The sequence below is a fragment of the Labrus mixtus genome, chromosome 1 (assembly GCF_963584025.1).
Source record: "Labrus mixtus chromosome 1, fLabMix1.1, whole genome shotgun sequence".
NCBI lineage: Eukaryota > Metazoa > Chordata > Actinopteri > Labriformes > Labridae > Labrus > Labrus mixtus.
The window spans coordinates 15,109,003-15,125,915 of record NC_083612.1 but is presented as its reverse complement, the minus strand read 5'-3'; the positions used below and the strand labels follow the sequence as shown (position 1 = coordinate 15,125,915).

Genomic DNA, 16,913 nt, shown 5'->3' with positions numbered 1-16,913 from the left:
TCTGAAGAAATTAAATTCTTCTCCCTGTGTCCTTCTTTTACTATAGTGTAACTATGCTTTTGTTCCCTCTAATATTTGTCTACAGGCTGCAGAGACGAAGAACGGTGAGCTGGAAGGCCGGATAGGCGGTCTGCAGGTTGACATCGACGACAGCCAACAGAAGCAGGGCCAAATGAAGGGCGAGCTGAAGAAGTTCATGGATATCCTGGATGGAAAGATCGACGAGCTGCATGAGTTTAGGCAGGGGCTCTCCAAGCTAGGCGTTGATAACTGAGAAAAGTGGCACTGAGTTGAAAGGGTCAAGAGGTCAGGTATGAAATGATTCACTACAGTTTGTCTTCGGGGCAGAAACTATGTGGCACCCACTCCCCCCAGGTGATGCCCACTCAGAAACTATCAGCTTTGGCTTCTAATAAACACTACCATGTGAGAAAGAGAGGGAGAGGGAGATACTGGCAGAAGGAAGGCCAGAATGCTACACCAAATAAATGGCTCTATTTTTTTTGCGCACTGGCATTCTGAAACTTTATCAAGAGTCACACTTTGAGCTTACTGGTCTGTTTCTTGGGTGGGAATGGCTTTCAAAAGCTGGTGGTGGGTTCTTAGATTCTGTCCATCTCTACGGGCAGTCTGATTTTAGGGTAGTAGAGGGGACTTAAAGGGCTAAAATGAATAACACACAAAGACAATGCTGTTCAGCATCCATCGAGTAATAATCGGTGTTAATCCTTGTGGCCCCCAAAGAGAATTAGAAATCTTTCTACCGACTGTCCTCTCTGTTGCCTCCCGTCTATCTCAGGTGTGTTAGGAGACAGTTTGTACTCATTAGATTATATGCACATACATGACAACCGGCCGTGACACAAAGTGCCTCCAGGTGAGTCTAAACCCACCTGGCAAGGAGAACTGGCCAAGTGATGACCATCACCATAATGATAACTTGATTTTTGTGAGAAAAAAACCACTCACTAATGCATCGAGGTGCCGCAGAGACCACCCTGAGGATGCAGATGTGGTTTGTGGATGTGAAACAGGTGTTTACTGAAAACACCCAAAGGAGACAGTCCTTCTCAGAGTAGTTTTTGTGCAAACACCTTTTTGATTATAATTGCATAAAAAAAGGAAAACTCTCGTCTCAGGAGCTTTCCATCAGAAACATCCAAAACTATGAAAAATACTATGATAGGAATTGATTTTGCCATGTGTGTAGTGTGGTGTTCAAGGGACTCTGTGTGTGCAATAGTATTGTTGTCCATTTGTAGAACAAAGACATGAATCCAAGGCTGTTTCTGTGCTTCCTAACACAGCGGTTTTTGTTATGGTGGTGGTTATTTTGGGTTGAGGGGAACTAGTGCTGCTCAACAGGTGAACAATGTGAAAGTGTACTTCACTGAAAAGATGGCATGGGCCTTTTTCACTGCTAACCTGTCAGATTCTTATTTTTTGTTTTACATATTTATTTATTTTTGGTGCCTCTCTGCCGTTAGTGTTTCTAGAAAAAAAAACCAAGTTAATCAACCTTAACCTTATGTCTCTATAAATGTACAATAATATATATAAAAAATACCAAACTGTCAGAATTCAGAGGTTGTGTTTGCAGAATGATGTAATGCTGCTTTTGGGAAATCCATCTTTAATCATGGTACATTTAAGGTCACAGGCTCATTTGGTAGTGGCATAATTGCTGGGTTATACTATGATGTTCTAAGCATATTTTTTCATCACTGTTTTGATCTTGTTAACATGGAGATATTTACGAACTGACTCGTTGCTTCTCTCTGTTTAGCCCTCCTGTTCATAAGTCACCCGAACCTGATAACACAACGTATGATCCTTCCTTTTGAACCAATGCCTCTTGTGCACTTTTGTGACTCCTGTTCAATATTGTAAAATAGAACTGACAATTGTTAAAATTTAGTTTAATTACAATGCTGAGTAAGTGTCTTCTTTTAAGCAGTGGGTTGTCACATTTTGACAGAAGCTCCTCAGAGAGGAGAGGGGAGGTTTTGCTAATCCCCACCTAGTCACAAATCAGTGTAACAGTTATGTAGAGAATTTAAGTGTTGGAGCTCAAAAAATCTGCTGACACTGAAGAAGTCTTGAGGCCTTTTTTTTTCCTGGATGAGAAGCACAGAGAAGGAGGTGCAACAAACCTACAGTGCCAGAGCTGCATCCTGTCGAAGCTCAAGCACAAAAGCTCCGCCACCGCATGTCTTTTTTTTTTTTTCTGATGTTAATTTACATAGCACTAAATATAGCTGTAATCCTAACAGAGACACACAGGAGGAAAGAAACGAGGTGGGATTTAATCACAGCCAGTGACACATATCAGCTTCTCTGGGGTCAGAACAAATAAAGACAAATATGAGCTCGTTTGTGGGATGGAAAACACTTTGAGTCCGACGTCGTCACGGTGCCAAAGAGATAACTGCAGGGGTGGATCAGACAACATGTTGCCAGGCAACTTAATCCCACTCAATTCTTTTATTTTTTGTAAATTTGTGTGTATGATTGACAATCAGAATTACAGGTTCAGTCCAAACTTCAAATAGTTATTTTTAAATAGTCAGTTGCCTCGGCCATAGAGACTCTCTCTGATCTCCATAGAGACTTGAACCATCTTTATCACCTTCAGAGATCAGCTGTTGGGCGCAGGTACATCTGAAAACCAATCAACATGCAGAATGAGCAGCAAATTAGAGCTGGAATCATCTGTTAATTGACCAATTACTCAGTAGATGGAAACGAAAGGCTGTGAAACTGAAGCAAATTATCATCTTCATTAGTAATTAATTCTGTTAATTTGATAGTTTACGACTTTAAAATATATATTTAAAAAATACCAATAATGAGGAAAAGTTCCCTGAGCCTTATTTTGTGAAATGAAATTGCTTTTCAGTGTACAAAAACATCAGAAAAGCAGCAGAATGTTTGGGCATATTTGATTGATTTCTGATATAAATTTACAGTTTTCAGGTCGCAGCTTTCTATTTTATATTAAGTTCATAAAAATACAGATGAATTGTTTTGAGTTACTTTTGTAACCAAATCATTGCAAATTGTTTCTTTCTCTTTTTTTAGTGCAACTTGAAAAGACTTATTGTGTGTTGGGATTTGTATTGATCCAGATTTTTAAACAATAGTTATAAAACAATAGAACGTGTACTAAAACACTATATTACTAATTAAAACAGTCTTTAGTTGAATAACTTCTCTATACTGTAATGTTTCTTTATATTTATCTGGACAGAACAAAATGTTTCAAACTAAATATTACAGCTCTGGATTTTGTCCCTTTTTTGACACATTAGTCACACTGGGGATGGCAGTGTTGGTTGGTCGGCCATTTTTGTTTACACCTTTTGGACAGATTTAATTTTCAGTGACCTTAATTTAAAAAAAACCTCAATGTGTTGTGATAACTTAAGTTAAAGCAAGTCTGAGCAATAAGCAAGGCTCTTTGTGTGACTTAACAGACTGACGGTCTTACAATGTTAGCATGCTGACTTTAGTGTTTAAAGACTGTATTTAAGTACAGCCTCACATATCACACATTATTTATAGTCAAATTTAGTTTTGTTGAAGAACTTTTGGCCTTTTGTCTTAAAAGGTTTTTAACTGACTATTGGACAGAAAAAAGTCTTGGTCCGGGCCTCGGGTCTTCTCACTTTTTCTGATTTTTTTTCTAGAACAAATCATGAACTTACTAAATGAAAAAAAGTGTAAAAAGTAGCAATTTGAAAAAAAAGGTTTCTTTGTAATATTTCATATCAATCTGAATCGTAGCAGTGTTTCTCTTTAAGTCTCTAGGTGAGGCTCATTGTGTGGCTGGTGATGAGTGGGCGAGTTGGTGAAACATCATTAAGAGACTATGCTGCTCTCTCTACATGTGTCTGAGAGAGAGGGACGTGGTACTGCAGGCCACTAACATTGAGCCTTCCTGTTGCCATAGTAACGGGCTGCGGAATTTCATGTTGACGCTCAACCTGCGGGTTTGTCTAAATACCCAGCGTGTATCTCTTTCAATGTGCATGACCCTTCTTCCACCTGAATGATACTGATAAATGAGACACACACCACACGGTGACGGCGGTGGCGGCCACAACTACCTCTGATAGCGGCTGATCGCTGAGTACACAGAGCTGAATAAACGGATCACTGCTGGCTGGGGACGTCTGATCTGTCACTGCAGGAGAGAGATGTGCAAGAGCGACGCCCGTTACGATATGACTCATCGCCATGAGGGCTACAAATACACAGACAAAAAGACACACACCGGGGTCCACCGGCACAGGTTGATGATAAGACACTCTTTCATTGCCCAGCTAACCTGCAATGATCAGGGAACAGCACGAAAGAAATAAAGACAACTCACCAACAATCCAAGATTATGATCAAATGTATTTGATTTTGTTTTAAAAACACAGCAGTAAAACTTTGTGTGTTGAGCCTCTGTACTCATCAGCTCTTCGGTAACACATTGGAGTATGTTTCTTTGCAGTATGACACAGTGTAGCGATTCATAATTTTTACAGCAAACCTTTAATGCTGTTCGCCTTACAGTATGGTTCATCTGTACATATTACATCCTAGTCTTTTATTCATAGGTTTCAGGTAAGTTAAGTGCTCTGAGTCACAGGTTTAAAGGAAATAAGTGCACAAATGTTCCTTACACAAGTCAGCCAGCTGTGCTGAGGTTTCAACCATGCTTAGAAAGCAAGCTGCGAACAGTAACTAAAGTAATTCTGGGTTCAAAAGAAGGTACTGTTATTAGAAAAGCAAAACTATCTTTCTTCATTTTGACTTGATTTCTATGGCATAAGGGAGGAAATAACAGTTTATTTATATTATATTACATTCCCACAGTTTCCCATATAAAATAAACACAGAGACTGAACAGTGCATCAAACAGCCTGTAGCACAAACAATGACGCAGACTTCAGACATGTAGGCTGTGAATAATTAACACTGCTGCACCTCTGGACATCAGTGTTCCTTTGTTGTGCAATAAGCTAAAAAACTACTATAGCCCTTGTGGGGGAAAAATCGGGTTACAAATACATTTGCTCAGAGTTGACTACATTCAAAATAAAAGACGTCAGCTGAGTTGAGACTCAGCACTGCAGGACAATTAGTGTTAGCGACAGTGGAGTGGTGTACTGTAGTTGTCTCTGCCTGCAGCTCAGGCTTCCCCTGCTGTGTGACAGGCTCACTAAAGGCTTTCAGATGAAGAGTTGGGAGAAATGCAGTCATTTACACACTTTGTACTACAGCACTAGTGCTCGGCTTTTCTTCTAAATGAGAGCTGAAGCACAAAGCCTCATTTATTCAGTTTGAGATTTCTGCAAACAAACTGCATAAGAGAAACTAATTCCTGGCTCTTATTTGAGCACTTTTAGATGGATTACAAATTTTCAGGGTTGTTCTGAATTAAAGGAAGGAATCATTATTAACAAACTACCTCAACAAACTGCAATTTTGCAAGAAGAGGAGGTGTAATCACATCCTCTTAGAGAAGACATTTTTTGATGAAATTTGGCAGTGACACAAGCTGTAGCTTAGAACTGAGGAAAAAACACAGCAGGGGTATTCTAAGAGAACAGCTTCATCGGGATAAAAGTGTGTGTGTGTGTGTGTGTGCGCGCGGTCTCAGCTGTCCCAGTCTGTACTCTGTGTGTCGTCGTCTCTTCTGTCCTCCTCCTCGTCAGAGTCGGCTGACACTTTCTTCATCCTCATCATGGCAGCTCTGATGCTGCGCTCAAGCTCAGTTCCTCCATTATTAGGGCTTTCTGCACGTGAAGGAACCACCTGCAACACCAAAAGAGACAACACGTTTTCATCCAGGTTTTACCAAGGTTGCATGTGATGGAGATATACACAGGTTTTTTTTCATGGTCTTTTCTTATGTATGTTCATTAGTTTTCCTTTCCTAAGAGCATAATGAACTCAAATGAGTGAAACGGTCTGAATGTGCCTTAAGAAAATCTTCTTAACCACCATAAACCATCTGCATATATGGTATGCCACATTTGATATAGATGACCATAGAATCAAACTCTCGCCCTTCATCAGGAAAAGGCTGATTAATAAGCTCTACTTTTGCTAATATTTAAAAAGCCAATGACAATACCAAAACAGAAAATGAGTCATTCAGTCTATAAATCCTTTCTTACTTCCTCAGCTTGATCTAAACAGTAAATCCACATGTTTTTATTGGTTAATGAGCTGGTCAATCAGTTAAACTTTGTGCCTTAGCACTTGGTTGAACATCTCACCTTCTTCAGCGGGACACCCAGTCTAATGGCAGACATCAAAGAACTTCTGGCATCCTCAGCAAGGGGCGACATCCTGGGAGTCGGGGCCTTTCGAAGCTGGATCTGTCCGCGCTGCAACGAGGCCAACACTTCATCCATTGTTCCTACAGCGACACAACAATAAAGGAAAAAAAGACACTCTTAAAATGATGCAGGGAGCTGCAGTAAAGACAGCACTGTTTTGATTTCCACTTCTGAGAAGAAATCTTAAATGTTTCAAAAGAAAGTTCTCTCTACCCGGTTTCCGTATATAAAAAAAAAATATTTTTCTTGAACAACTTCTATTTCACAAAAGAAATAAAAATGTTTTTCATTTTAAGCTTTGTTGGATGTTTCCGACTCCCCAGAGCTGAGTGTGTGCATCAGCAGGCCTGTAACTGATGCAAGATGCCTCCTCTGGCGTCACGGGGACGTTGGGTATTCAGGACAGAACACTGTGTGTACACACACAAACACACACACACACACACACACACACACACACACACACACACTCCACACCTTTCTCTGGAACAAACAAACACGACCTTGCCTGCAGTCGGACAAATTCTCACAACCAGCTCTATCCAAAGTGTTTTCCATCAATAAATAAATAACAGCAGTTTGATGTCAGCTTATTACTGACACATCAAACACTGAAGAATTCTGAGTCTATTTTAACTCTCACCTATATTTTGTTTGAGCATGTTCTTGGCTGGAAAAGGGGGGTCCTCTCTTTCACTTAGAGGCATCGGGTTGTCCTCAGAGGAAGGTGAGGCCTGGACAAGAGGAGAAACTGCAGGTGGCAGTGGTGGAGGAGGTGGCGGAGGAGGGGGAGGAGGAGGTGGAGGAGGATGTGCAGTAGGACAAGTTGTCGTGGAAGGTGGCGGTGCAGAGAAGATTTTGACAGGGATGTCTTTGGGCTTCTGAATTTTGGGTGTTTTATTGCGTTTCTTGGGTGCTGGGCGGACAGAGGAGGGTCCCTCAGAGGGGCCGATGCTGATGATTGACAGCGGCTGGGAGGGACACGAGACTTCTGGAGGAGACATCCAGGACTGCGGAGTCTTCAGGATGAACTGGCCCTGACGCTTCTGAAAAAAGAAGGAAGGAAAAAATGCTTTCAGTAACAAAGACTTTATCTTCTGTCTGATGTTGTGAGAGAGACGGCACAGACACAAGACGACGCCCACACAGCAGTCTAATCTAATTCCTTTGTTTCAAAAAGGACCCACAGTGAGTTGACATTAAACTGATGTGACAGAGAGTATGTGTACAAAAAAACCCCACAAACACACACATAAGTACACACATACATCCTCCTTTTCTACTGGAGTAGGACATCTATTCAGTATGAATATAAAGAAAACAGAAACAATCCATAAAACTGATTGGTTTATGAAACAGCTACTAAAGAGTGGCCACTGAGACGCTGTTCTGGATTGGCTCTTACCTGCTCTTTGTTAATCATTTACAGAATTTATTTCAAAATTACTTCCTTAGTTATTAGTAGCCATTAGCTGGCTGCAAACTATTGATCAATTGAATCAGGTTGCACCTTTTACTCTACATTACCGAGCAGATGTTAATGAGGAGGAGGAACAGGAGAAAGAGAGCCAACATTTTAATGATTGCTTCATGTGGTGCGGTGGTTGCTACGAGGTTTCATTGAGTGCTAGTTACCCCCGCTGCCACCCGCCCTGCCAGCGCAAAACTGTGACGCATGTCGCTTAAGAGAAGTCAAAGTCACATGAATTCCGAGCTGGCTATTCAGACTGAGGTCACACTACAAAAGATCCAACCTGCACATATGAAAGTGGCCCAAATCAGACTGGAAAAGACCAGATTCCATTGGACTGCTCAAGCTTTTACTGTTGTAGAACCGGTTTTCTATTATTAGCTAATTACTTTAATACTTGTATTTTATTTTACTTCCTTTGCACTGCTTCATATAGTGCATTATGTCAACGCTCTCAAGATTATTATACAACACAAGAAAGCACTCATGGTGAGTTTAGAGAGTCAATATTAAGTAGTGCTATCAGCAGACATCATCGTTTACAACACTCCAACAGTGGGCGCATTAACAGATTCAAACAGAGCAGAATCTCTGCAATTTTAGACCAACAAACTTAGAGGGGGGTATAGAAGGATATGAGTGGCTTTGGGGGGGGGTTTAGAGCAGAAAGTGAGAGGACCTGACCTCTCTGAAGGATCGTAATCTGCTCAGAGTCTTCTCTCGCTCCTGGTCGACCCACTGTTTCCTCCTCTGGTCCTCCTCTTTCCTCTTCTCTCTCTTCTGCAGACAAAGGGAGACAGTGAGAAATGTTCAGAGGGAAAGAATTCAGACAGAAGTTTTTTTTTTGTGGTGATCTTTAAGTTGTTGTCTCGTTGCGGTGGTGACGTACCAGTGTGACTTGGTGATGCTGGTTGTAGAGGGTGGAGCTCTGCTTGGCTGGCAGCTGCTTCTTCTCATGGGCCTCCATGCACTGATCCTAGAAACACGCACAAACTTTACAACTATTTGACTCAGAGAATACATTCAAATCACATCATAATGAGAAATAAGTGGATGATTAGGTGCCGAGGCGTTCACAGATAAGGCCAGTAAAATGTATAATGTGGGGCACGCAATGCCTCAGTTAATGGGAACTGTAACTTTTAGACTTCAGTGTTTTTTTACTGCATTGTTAAAAACTCATGCATGTGATCCTTTATCCCTTTAGATTACTGTGGGCGATTTGCTGAAGCCCCTTCTCAGGGGACTCCTCTCACTTTGTTCAGCGCCATAAAATCCTTTTTAATCAGACTAATAAGCACGCAGCCAGCAATTGGAAAAAATGCCAACTGCACCAACTGTGCTTAAAATGTGCTGTCAGCTAAAAATAAAACACAAATGTAAAATCTACTTTAGCAGCCCAACAATTATTAGAGACGTGCAGGGAACAGAGAGCGAGGAAAATCCCTCCATCTTCTTTCTATGGTTTTAACTACTCATTGTTTACCAATCAACCTTTCACTTGTTTTTTTTATTTATTGGTTACAGGGGAAAAGTAGCATCATCATATTCAAAAATAATGTCTAAAAATAGACAACTACCTATAGTTTAAAATAAATTCTGATTACTAGAATAGAGTGGAAATATTGGGTAAGATATATTCACGTGAAGAAGCTTGAACCATCAAAGAGAGATCAAATAAGATTATTCTGAGAAAATTGATAATAATAAAAAAAAATGAAATTGTTGATGTTTCACAAAAATGACTCTTTATTGGTAAAAAAATATCACTTCATCAAAGACATCAATGTCTGTGGTACTGTCACACACCTTTTTGTTGCGGAGATAAGCTCTCCGGGCACAGATGCTGCCTCTCTCGGTCTCCAGGTTCTGTAGCCGCTTTTTGAGCTGACTGGCAGCAGGAGAGTCTGCTGGGTGAATACTGGTGTGGAATATGCTCTGCAGCTCCTCGGGATCCTCACACACGTCATAGTACACCACCTCCTCCTTCAGCTCTAAAACACAAATATGACCCGGTCACCAAAAATCCTCCAGTATCGGTTTAAAACATGCTCATAGAATTAGTTTAAATCTTAAAGAACATCATATTCTGTATTTCAGCAGGGATGGCAAAATGAATGGGATGTTGATTGAGAATTCAGAATGTAACCGACCAGCTTCATATAAACTGAGCAAAGGCCCTAGAAAAGTCTTTTTTTCTTCTGATGAGTATTTTATTTAAATTATGAACCTTGAAATCAAGCTTGAAAGGCCCCCCAAAAAACTCAGCAGCCTTCTTTCAAATGTGCTAATCTCACACTTTACTCTGTCCTCCAGTTTTCTTTGCAGAGCGGTATCTGCTAGAAGACACCTCGCTGTCTTTTAGTTGGTGAAATAAACCTAAAACCAGCCAAGGTGAGGATAAACACACTCAGACACACAGCGTGCACACACACACACCACTTGGAAGCAAACATCTTTCATGTCCCAGGAGGAGCAATTACGGAAAAATGTACATGAGCAAAATATTTCCCTGAAGTAAAACCAGCGCACAAAACACCGAGTGACCACACAAACAGAAACACCAGCACTTCATAATCCAGTAACACAGGCCTGTAAGAAATGAATAGACATTGTGCGACCTGGAAAGGTTTACTTCAACCTGGAACCGTTTTGAAAAAGTGTTGATTCTACTATATGTTAAGTGTAATGAATGGTTGCATAATGTATAGCCTACTTTAAGCTTTATGTGTATATGCTTTGAATTTGTATGTTCGATGCACTATGAACAATTATTTTTCTCACACTATATACACCTTGATGTAACTGTGTAAAATATATTATGTTTGCACATTAAGGTTTTCATTTGAGGCTGTGACCCGATTTATTGTGATGATTGGTCATGTGACCATTTGTATTTAACGCACCTGTGTAATGTATGCCCTGTGATTGTGCTGGGCGAACCTGAGGAAGCTACAGGCGAAACATGATATATATATATATATAGTAAAGTTATCTTCAGTGTGCCACGGACTTCTGATTTATTATACTTTAAGCTGGTAGAATTGATTAAATGAGGCGCACATTCATATGCACGTCAACTTAGATTTCTCATAGAGGGGGGATGGTTTGGCTCAGCGGTTAGAGCCTGCGCCCCATGTGCAGAGGCTACAGTCCTTGTGGTTGTCCCAAGTTCTAAACCTCAACATTTACCACATCAGTACACACTTTCTCCACCCAACCAACATGACCTGTTTCTCTCAACTGTCCTATCTGAATCAAGGCAAAAATTGCACAATTAAAAAAATAAAACTTGCTAGCTCACTCACTCGCTCACTCACGTTTTCACATTTTCTTCAACAATGTTGTGATAGTTGTCAGTACATCCATTGGTAAACTGTGAAATACTAATAACTAATACTGCATGCTTTTAATTAGGTAAAATTTGCAGAAATGTGAGCAAAAATGTACTAAATTTGAATTGAATAAGGCAACTTTACCCTCTATGTACTGTAAGTTGATATTAATCACAGGGCTTTTATAGCTCAAGACTAACTCTTATTGTGCAGCCATTCACTATATTACTGCATTAATTCAAACTAGGTCCAGGCAGATGGCAGTGTGAATAGCTTTAGATGCCAATTACAGTTTGACAGTGTGAGACAACCTTGACATGACAACCTTTTCTCTCCGCTTTGCTATTTTATACATCAAGATTCTGCAATTTTTTAAAGGAATTGAATGCAGAGTGCTTTCTACATCTAGGAATGAATAGTGTTCGAGTGTTTCATAGTGGAGTATAGTAGGACATCCCTGTCTTTTCTCAAGGATGTAAAAGTTTATATTATGTCGCTTTTCTAATCAAAGTATGATACACATCTACTGTTCAACACGTGTTTCGTCTACCTTTGATCTGCCGCCGCACAGAGTCTATCTGAGCCACCAGGAGCTGCTCCTCGTGCTTCAGGATCACAAACTTGGTGTCGTACAGCTCTAGTTGGGTTTCATAGAACTGCAGCTCCAGCTGGTCCACTGTGTCCTGCTGCTGGCTGTTCTCAGACACAAAGCCAGGATTTTTGTGGCTGCTGACTTTACCAGACAGGCTGCCCATCTGCAACACAACAGAAACAGACAGAGCAGTCAGACCTGTACCATGCATTTGACCTTAAAACCTTTTACATTCAAATAATGGTGAATATTATTTTGTAAGCAATATACCTTAACCTGCATAGACTTAAAGCGTGGTACATTATTCTTCCCACATAGACATATGGTGAGGCTGTTGAGAACAGTTGCAGAGACCCCTTTAAAAGGTCAGCTGTCAAACCGAAACCTCTTCACGTGATTGTTTTCGTTACATTACACATTGTTTGCCTCTTGGGTTGGATTTTTGGCACTTTTTGACAGCTGATGTGAATTTGAGTTTTGGGAGCGTCCTTGAACATGAAACTAGATCATCCTGGTGAAAAACAAACTAAAGATTAGAATCAATTTAAGAGTCTGTGATGGATAACCTTTCTCCACATTTAATCTCTGCTCGTTGGTTTTTCATGTTGTGATGAAATCAGCTGAAACAAAATGGTACCTGCAAGGTCAGGACGTTAATGTCAGGTGTGCATAATAAGTAGAGAAGGAGCTGATGCATTCAAAGCTTATGAATGTCCTTAAACGGCGTCAGTTTATGTCAAAGTGAAACGCAACTCACACTGCCTGAAAATGACACAGAGTGAATTGTGTTTTTGATAATTTACACACCTTAACAACTTTAAATATATGCAAACACATTTAATGAAAAGGACTCAAGCTGTGTCATCTTCAGGCACAGTGTTGCACTCAACAGAGCCGCCACCACATGATTCTGTGTAGGTGGGTGTAGCTTAGTGATCCAACGCACGCACGCACGCACGCACGCACACACAGCTGTCTGCATAAGGACTCCTGTAGATTTCACAGTTGTAAATACTGACAGCATCCTGATACCTGGTTTTTAAAGAGCTTAATCGTATGAATAATGCAACCACATGCAGGTGAAAGTGTTCTCTGTTGTCCTCCAAAAAGCTCAGACGCACAGCTGGACTCCTTAAAGAAGCAAGTTCTCCGCTTCAGCTTTCCATAAATACTGTGATCCTGACATCGGTATTCACAGACATGCATACAGCTATGATGTTTTTTGTATGTTCATACACACAGACTCACTCGTTTAATCATGAATGCAGGTTTTTTTTGGGGGGGGTGTATCGAGGGGATTCTCTGTGTTTTTAGAGACGCTTTATAAATAGATCAAAGGACTATAGCAGCCAGAGATTCAGATCAGACTGGAATATCAAGTGAAAGATAAAATAGAGCAAGTAGGCGCCATGTCACATCTCTACAGACTCACATCCACTACAAAAGCAGTGTTGGCCTTAGCACTAAGAAATACAGATCTGAATGCCAGCTCGAGGCTTACAAATGAGTCCAAAAGACTGTTAGGGAAAGTGCTGACTAATGACAGCACCACTAGAAAAGCTGTGTTTTATTTTTCATCAAAGGCACACACCCTTTCTCTGATGCCATCTTTCTTGCGGTTCAGGCACATCTCTGTGGTTCTCATGTGCTGCAGAGTTTCTTTGGCCAATAGGAAGCGTAGTTTCTCCAGTCTGGGAGCTGCAGACGCCCAGGCAGCAGCTCCAAAGCGACATTTATCCTCCTCCATCTGCTTTGACATACCTGAACGTACACACAAGGGTGTGTTAGGTCCACATCGAACAAATCAGTCAAAAAACAAAATAAAAAAAACAGGAACATCCTTGTTCATATTTCCATGTAATCAGATAGAGAATTTCAAGAACATCAGAAACTAAAAAATACTGTTGGGTAAGGGATGTAAATTTTTTCCATGGTATTTTTTCCATTCCCAAAGCAGCTCCTTTTATCAAACCGTCAGAAAACAGGAATGCATGTGTAACTTTAAGCACACGTATACAATGTGGTTGTGGAGCTGGTGTATCTATAAAAAATATTTTGGATGTTATTCAGATCCATAAAACTCCCTCATAAAGACGGCTGCCAAGTAATAATATATTAATCAAATCTAGTCAAGGAAAAAAGCAGTAATATCCTCCTTAATACCCTTATTGTTTTACTCATGGCACAATTTGAAATGCTTGCTTTGATAATGAATTCTTTCCACAGAATGTATCTCTTCACCTGTCTATGAAGAGGTCCTTAACACTTTGATGTCCCTTTAGATATATTTGACAGTGTATGTTTGGTGTGAACTCTTTATCTCTTCATTAATATGTCGTTTTTTTCTGCTGTGTGCTGATGAATGACAAATTATAGTCACTAATGAATCCATCCACTCACAAACAGAGAAATAAAAACAGTAACTTTTACCAGCCAGAGCCTTTGAAGTCTGTGCAAAGTAGGTGACAGTGATGTCCTGAATTGAGGCGACTGCATCTTTGGCTTTGTTTTTCCACTCCTCCGCCTCCTTCTCCAGAGCGGAAATTCTCTTAGGACCCAAGTCCTCAAACTCCAAAGACTTCTGCAGAGAACCAACAGGAAAACAGTGGACAACATTTTACTAAAGGGAATTCTATTCTTTGCCATATAGGGATAAATCATAATAAAAGTTAAATAAAAAAAAAAAAAGATCAAGTCCAGACTATACTCTTTGTTAAAGGTGATCGTTAGAAGTCTGCTGTGATTTACTTACAAGGATCTCCATCTTGTAGAGACAGGCCAGCTCTCTCATGTCCCTGAAAGGCTGTAGCAGATACTGGAAGAAGGTGGTGGCCACAGTGACCAGGTCCTGGTAGGCCTCGTCCTCGTCGTCATAGATGCTGAGGAGCGCAACCATCCCATCTGTGTTTCCATGACTCTGCAGCAGCTGTAAATATGGAGGACAGAAACACCTTACCATGAGCATTTACTTTACTCTACTCTACACGACTTTTGACATCTTAACTTATAGATATATTTAGAGATCTTTTTCCTCCTACCATTATAAATATGAGAAAATACGTTTGTGTAAGCTGTCTTTTAGAATACAACTCTGATAACCAATAGAGCTGAAAAATCACAAGTCAGCAGGTCGGCAACTATTTCTTATCAAGGGTTAAAGTTGCGATACGGATAGACCACTGTAATGACCTTTTATCCACCTGGGTCAGCAATGTGTGGATACATCCAAGAAAGAATCAATGTAGTTAAGAGTTGGAGTTGAAAGAACAATGGATTTAATGCAGATTGCGATAGAAACCATTATTTCTTTTCTCGTTAAATAAAAAATCTGTATAATTGGGAATGTCCAAAGAAGAGACTTGAAAAAGCTGCCTTGCTTGGTAATGTAGTCCCCAGTCCATCTTTTTAAATGTATATTAAATGAATAAAAGTGGAAAACGTTATTTATGAACGCATTTTATTCTGTTTATGTTCCTTCATGCCACGCTCATTTGAAATGGAGATAAATGTATCTCATGATATTGACGAGATGTTACCGATCCACTGATGTACAGAGTTTCACATCCCTGAAATTTAAATGTGAAGTTTTCAGCTTTATTATATTTCTGAGGCACTTTAAACTATGTTATTTATTGTGTAACAACAAGCAAATGTCAAGTTACATTTGTGTGCACACTTCAGCCTCGCTGGAGCAAACAATACAGTCACAGAGGTGTTGCAACGTCAAAGCTTTGATTGAGCCTTTGCTGAGTCATAGAGTAGGCTCACATTCAGACTTGTAACACTGTGTGGTGCTAATCCTTCAGGGTAACATTCAAAACATTCAAGGAGGGTAGTGTTTAGTTTATAGAGGTTTCTAAACATGTACTAAACCCCCCCAACCATTTTTTTTCCTTTTATCGGATTAAGACTGCTGCCATGACTTTTGACTTTTGGTACACAGCTCACATGGAAAACATCTATTTATAATGTCAAAGCTTGGTTTCAATTTCAATTTCAATATGCAGCAAATGATCTAAGTATAGAGCGAGTTTTAAAATCCAAGTTGAAACTACTCCATGAAACACTGCGATGAAGCTTATATTCAAAGACGCTATAACAATATTGTTTTTGTTTGTTTTGAGTGTTTAAGTCTAACGTTATTGACATGGAGAAAACAAAAATGTTAATGTTTTATATTATACATAAACATGTCTCTAATTCACATTAGAATCTAATAAAAAAAAAATGTCTCCACCCTACATGAGGAGCATCTTTCTACAACACAAACTGTATTATCTTCAGGCAGTATTGATAAGGGGCAGACTGTCTTTTTAGAATAGGTGTAGGCTATCTAATAAACTGGCAACACATTGAATGTATTGATGCTCATCCCAGCTGTGAGCCAGATGTGACCTCTCCCGCATCTGTCAGACCCCTCACCTGTCGCAGGTGAGCTTTGGCCCGTGCCATCTCCACCTGCATGGTCTTTCTCTTGAACTCTTGCAGATTTTCAAAGTACTCCTCCACATCCCGCTCGTCCTGCGTGAACAACGTATCGAGGACAATTTTTCGCCCGCATATGTCAATGGCTGTGCTGAAATATTTCTCGAGCCTCCTGCACGTCGCGTCAAATAACCTCTCGTCGTCGTCTTCGGGTCCCGACCTCCGAGTCAGGAAGAGCAAGTCCCAAATGCTGCCCTCTTCAAACTCGGACAAATCCGGGAAGCAGACCGCCAAAGTATCTGCCACGCATGTGAAATGTTGATGGATATGTTTGAGGTCGCTGACGGAGAAGAGTCCAGCCCAGCTCATCTGTGGGTCACCAGCGGAAACCTCCGCTTTTCGTTTCTGACGTTGCAGCGTCCGGTTGTGGCAGGTGACAGCAAACTTACACTCGATGATGTTCCATTGGACGATAAAGCCGAGCTTAAATGTCTCCGTTTCTTCAAATATGTTACTTTTCACTGTCACCCAGCCCTCCAGACTATCTAACCGCTCACACTCGACGTTATTCATCCTAAAAGTCATCTTTCACTGTGGCCTTCCGAAAAGCTGCCTGCTCTGTTTACAACGTCCGCCATTTGTATGACGTTATGCTTCCTTCAGGCAAATCACGCACATCCGGAATAATTCAATACGCAACATATAGGTGCAACACAAACTCGTAAATCTACCATCAAGGATAATGTCATATC

General features: G+C 40.5%; 2 protein-coding genes across 2 annotated transcripts in view; one reads left to right on the top strand and one right to left on the bottom strand.

Moving 5' to 3' along the window:
- Positions 1-1,929, top strand: part of homer2 (homer scaffold protein 2) — a 30,780-nt gene extending 28,851 nt beyond the window's left edge. The window contains exon 9 of the mRNA XM_061034599.1: positions 86-1,929. Coding sequence (XP_060890582.1) covers positions 86-274 — 189 coding nt within the window. The 3' untranslated portion in view covers positions 275-1,929. The remainder of the gene's footprint in view (positions 1-85) is intronic.
- A 2,452-nt stretch (positions 1,930-4,381) lies between these two features.
- On the bottom strand, positions 4,382-16,804 carry LOC132971905 (WASP homolog-associated protein with actin, membranes and microtubules). Its single transcript, XM_061034682.1, has 11 exons — positions 16,159-16,804; positions 14,489-14,662; positions 14,167-14,317; positions 13,328-13,497; positions 11,695-11,899; positions 9,619-9,803; positions 8,699-8,785; positions 8,494-8,589; positions 6,982-7,384; positions 6,276-6,418; positions 4,382-5,808 (listed from the first exon to the last, which is right to left on the bottom strand). Exons 1-11 carry the CDS (start codon positions 16,744-16,746, stop codon positions 5,650-5,652), a joined length of 2,361 nt encoding a protein of 786 aa, XP_060890665.1. The 5' UTR covers positions 16,747-16,804; the 3' UTR covers positions 4,382-5,649.
- Positions 16,805-16,913: the final 109 nt, after the last annotated feature.

Coding starts and splice junctions, on each gene's coding strand:
- LOC132971905 (XM_061034682.1), bottom strand. CDS start 16,746: ATGACTTTTAGGATGAATAACGTCGAGTGTGAGCGGTTAGATAGTCTG. Junction 14,663..16,158: donor CCAAAGCTCACCTGCGACAG/GTGAGGGGTCTG, acceptor CCATATTTACAG/CTGCTGCAGAGTCATGGAAA. Junction 5,809..6,275: donor TGGGTGTCCCGCTGAAGAAG/GTGAGATGTTCA, acceptor TTGGTGTTGCAG/GTGGTTCCTTCACGTGCAGA.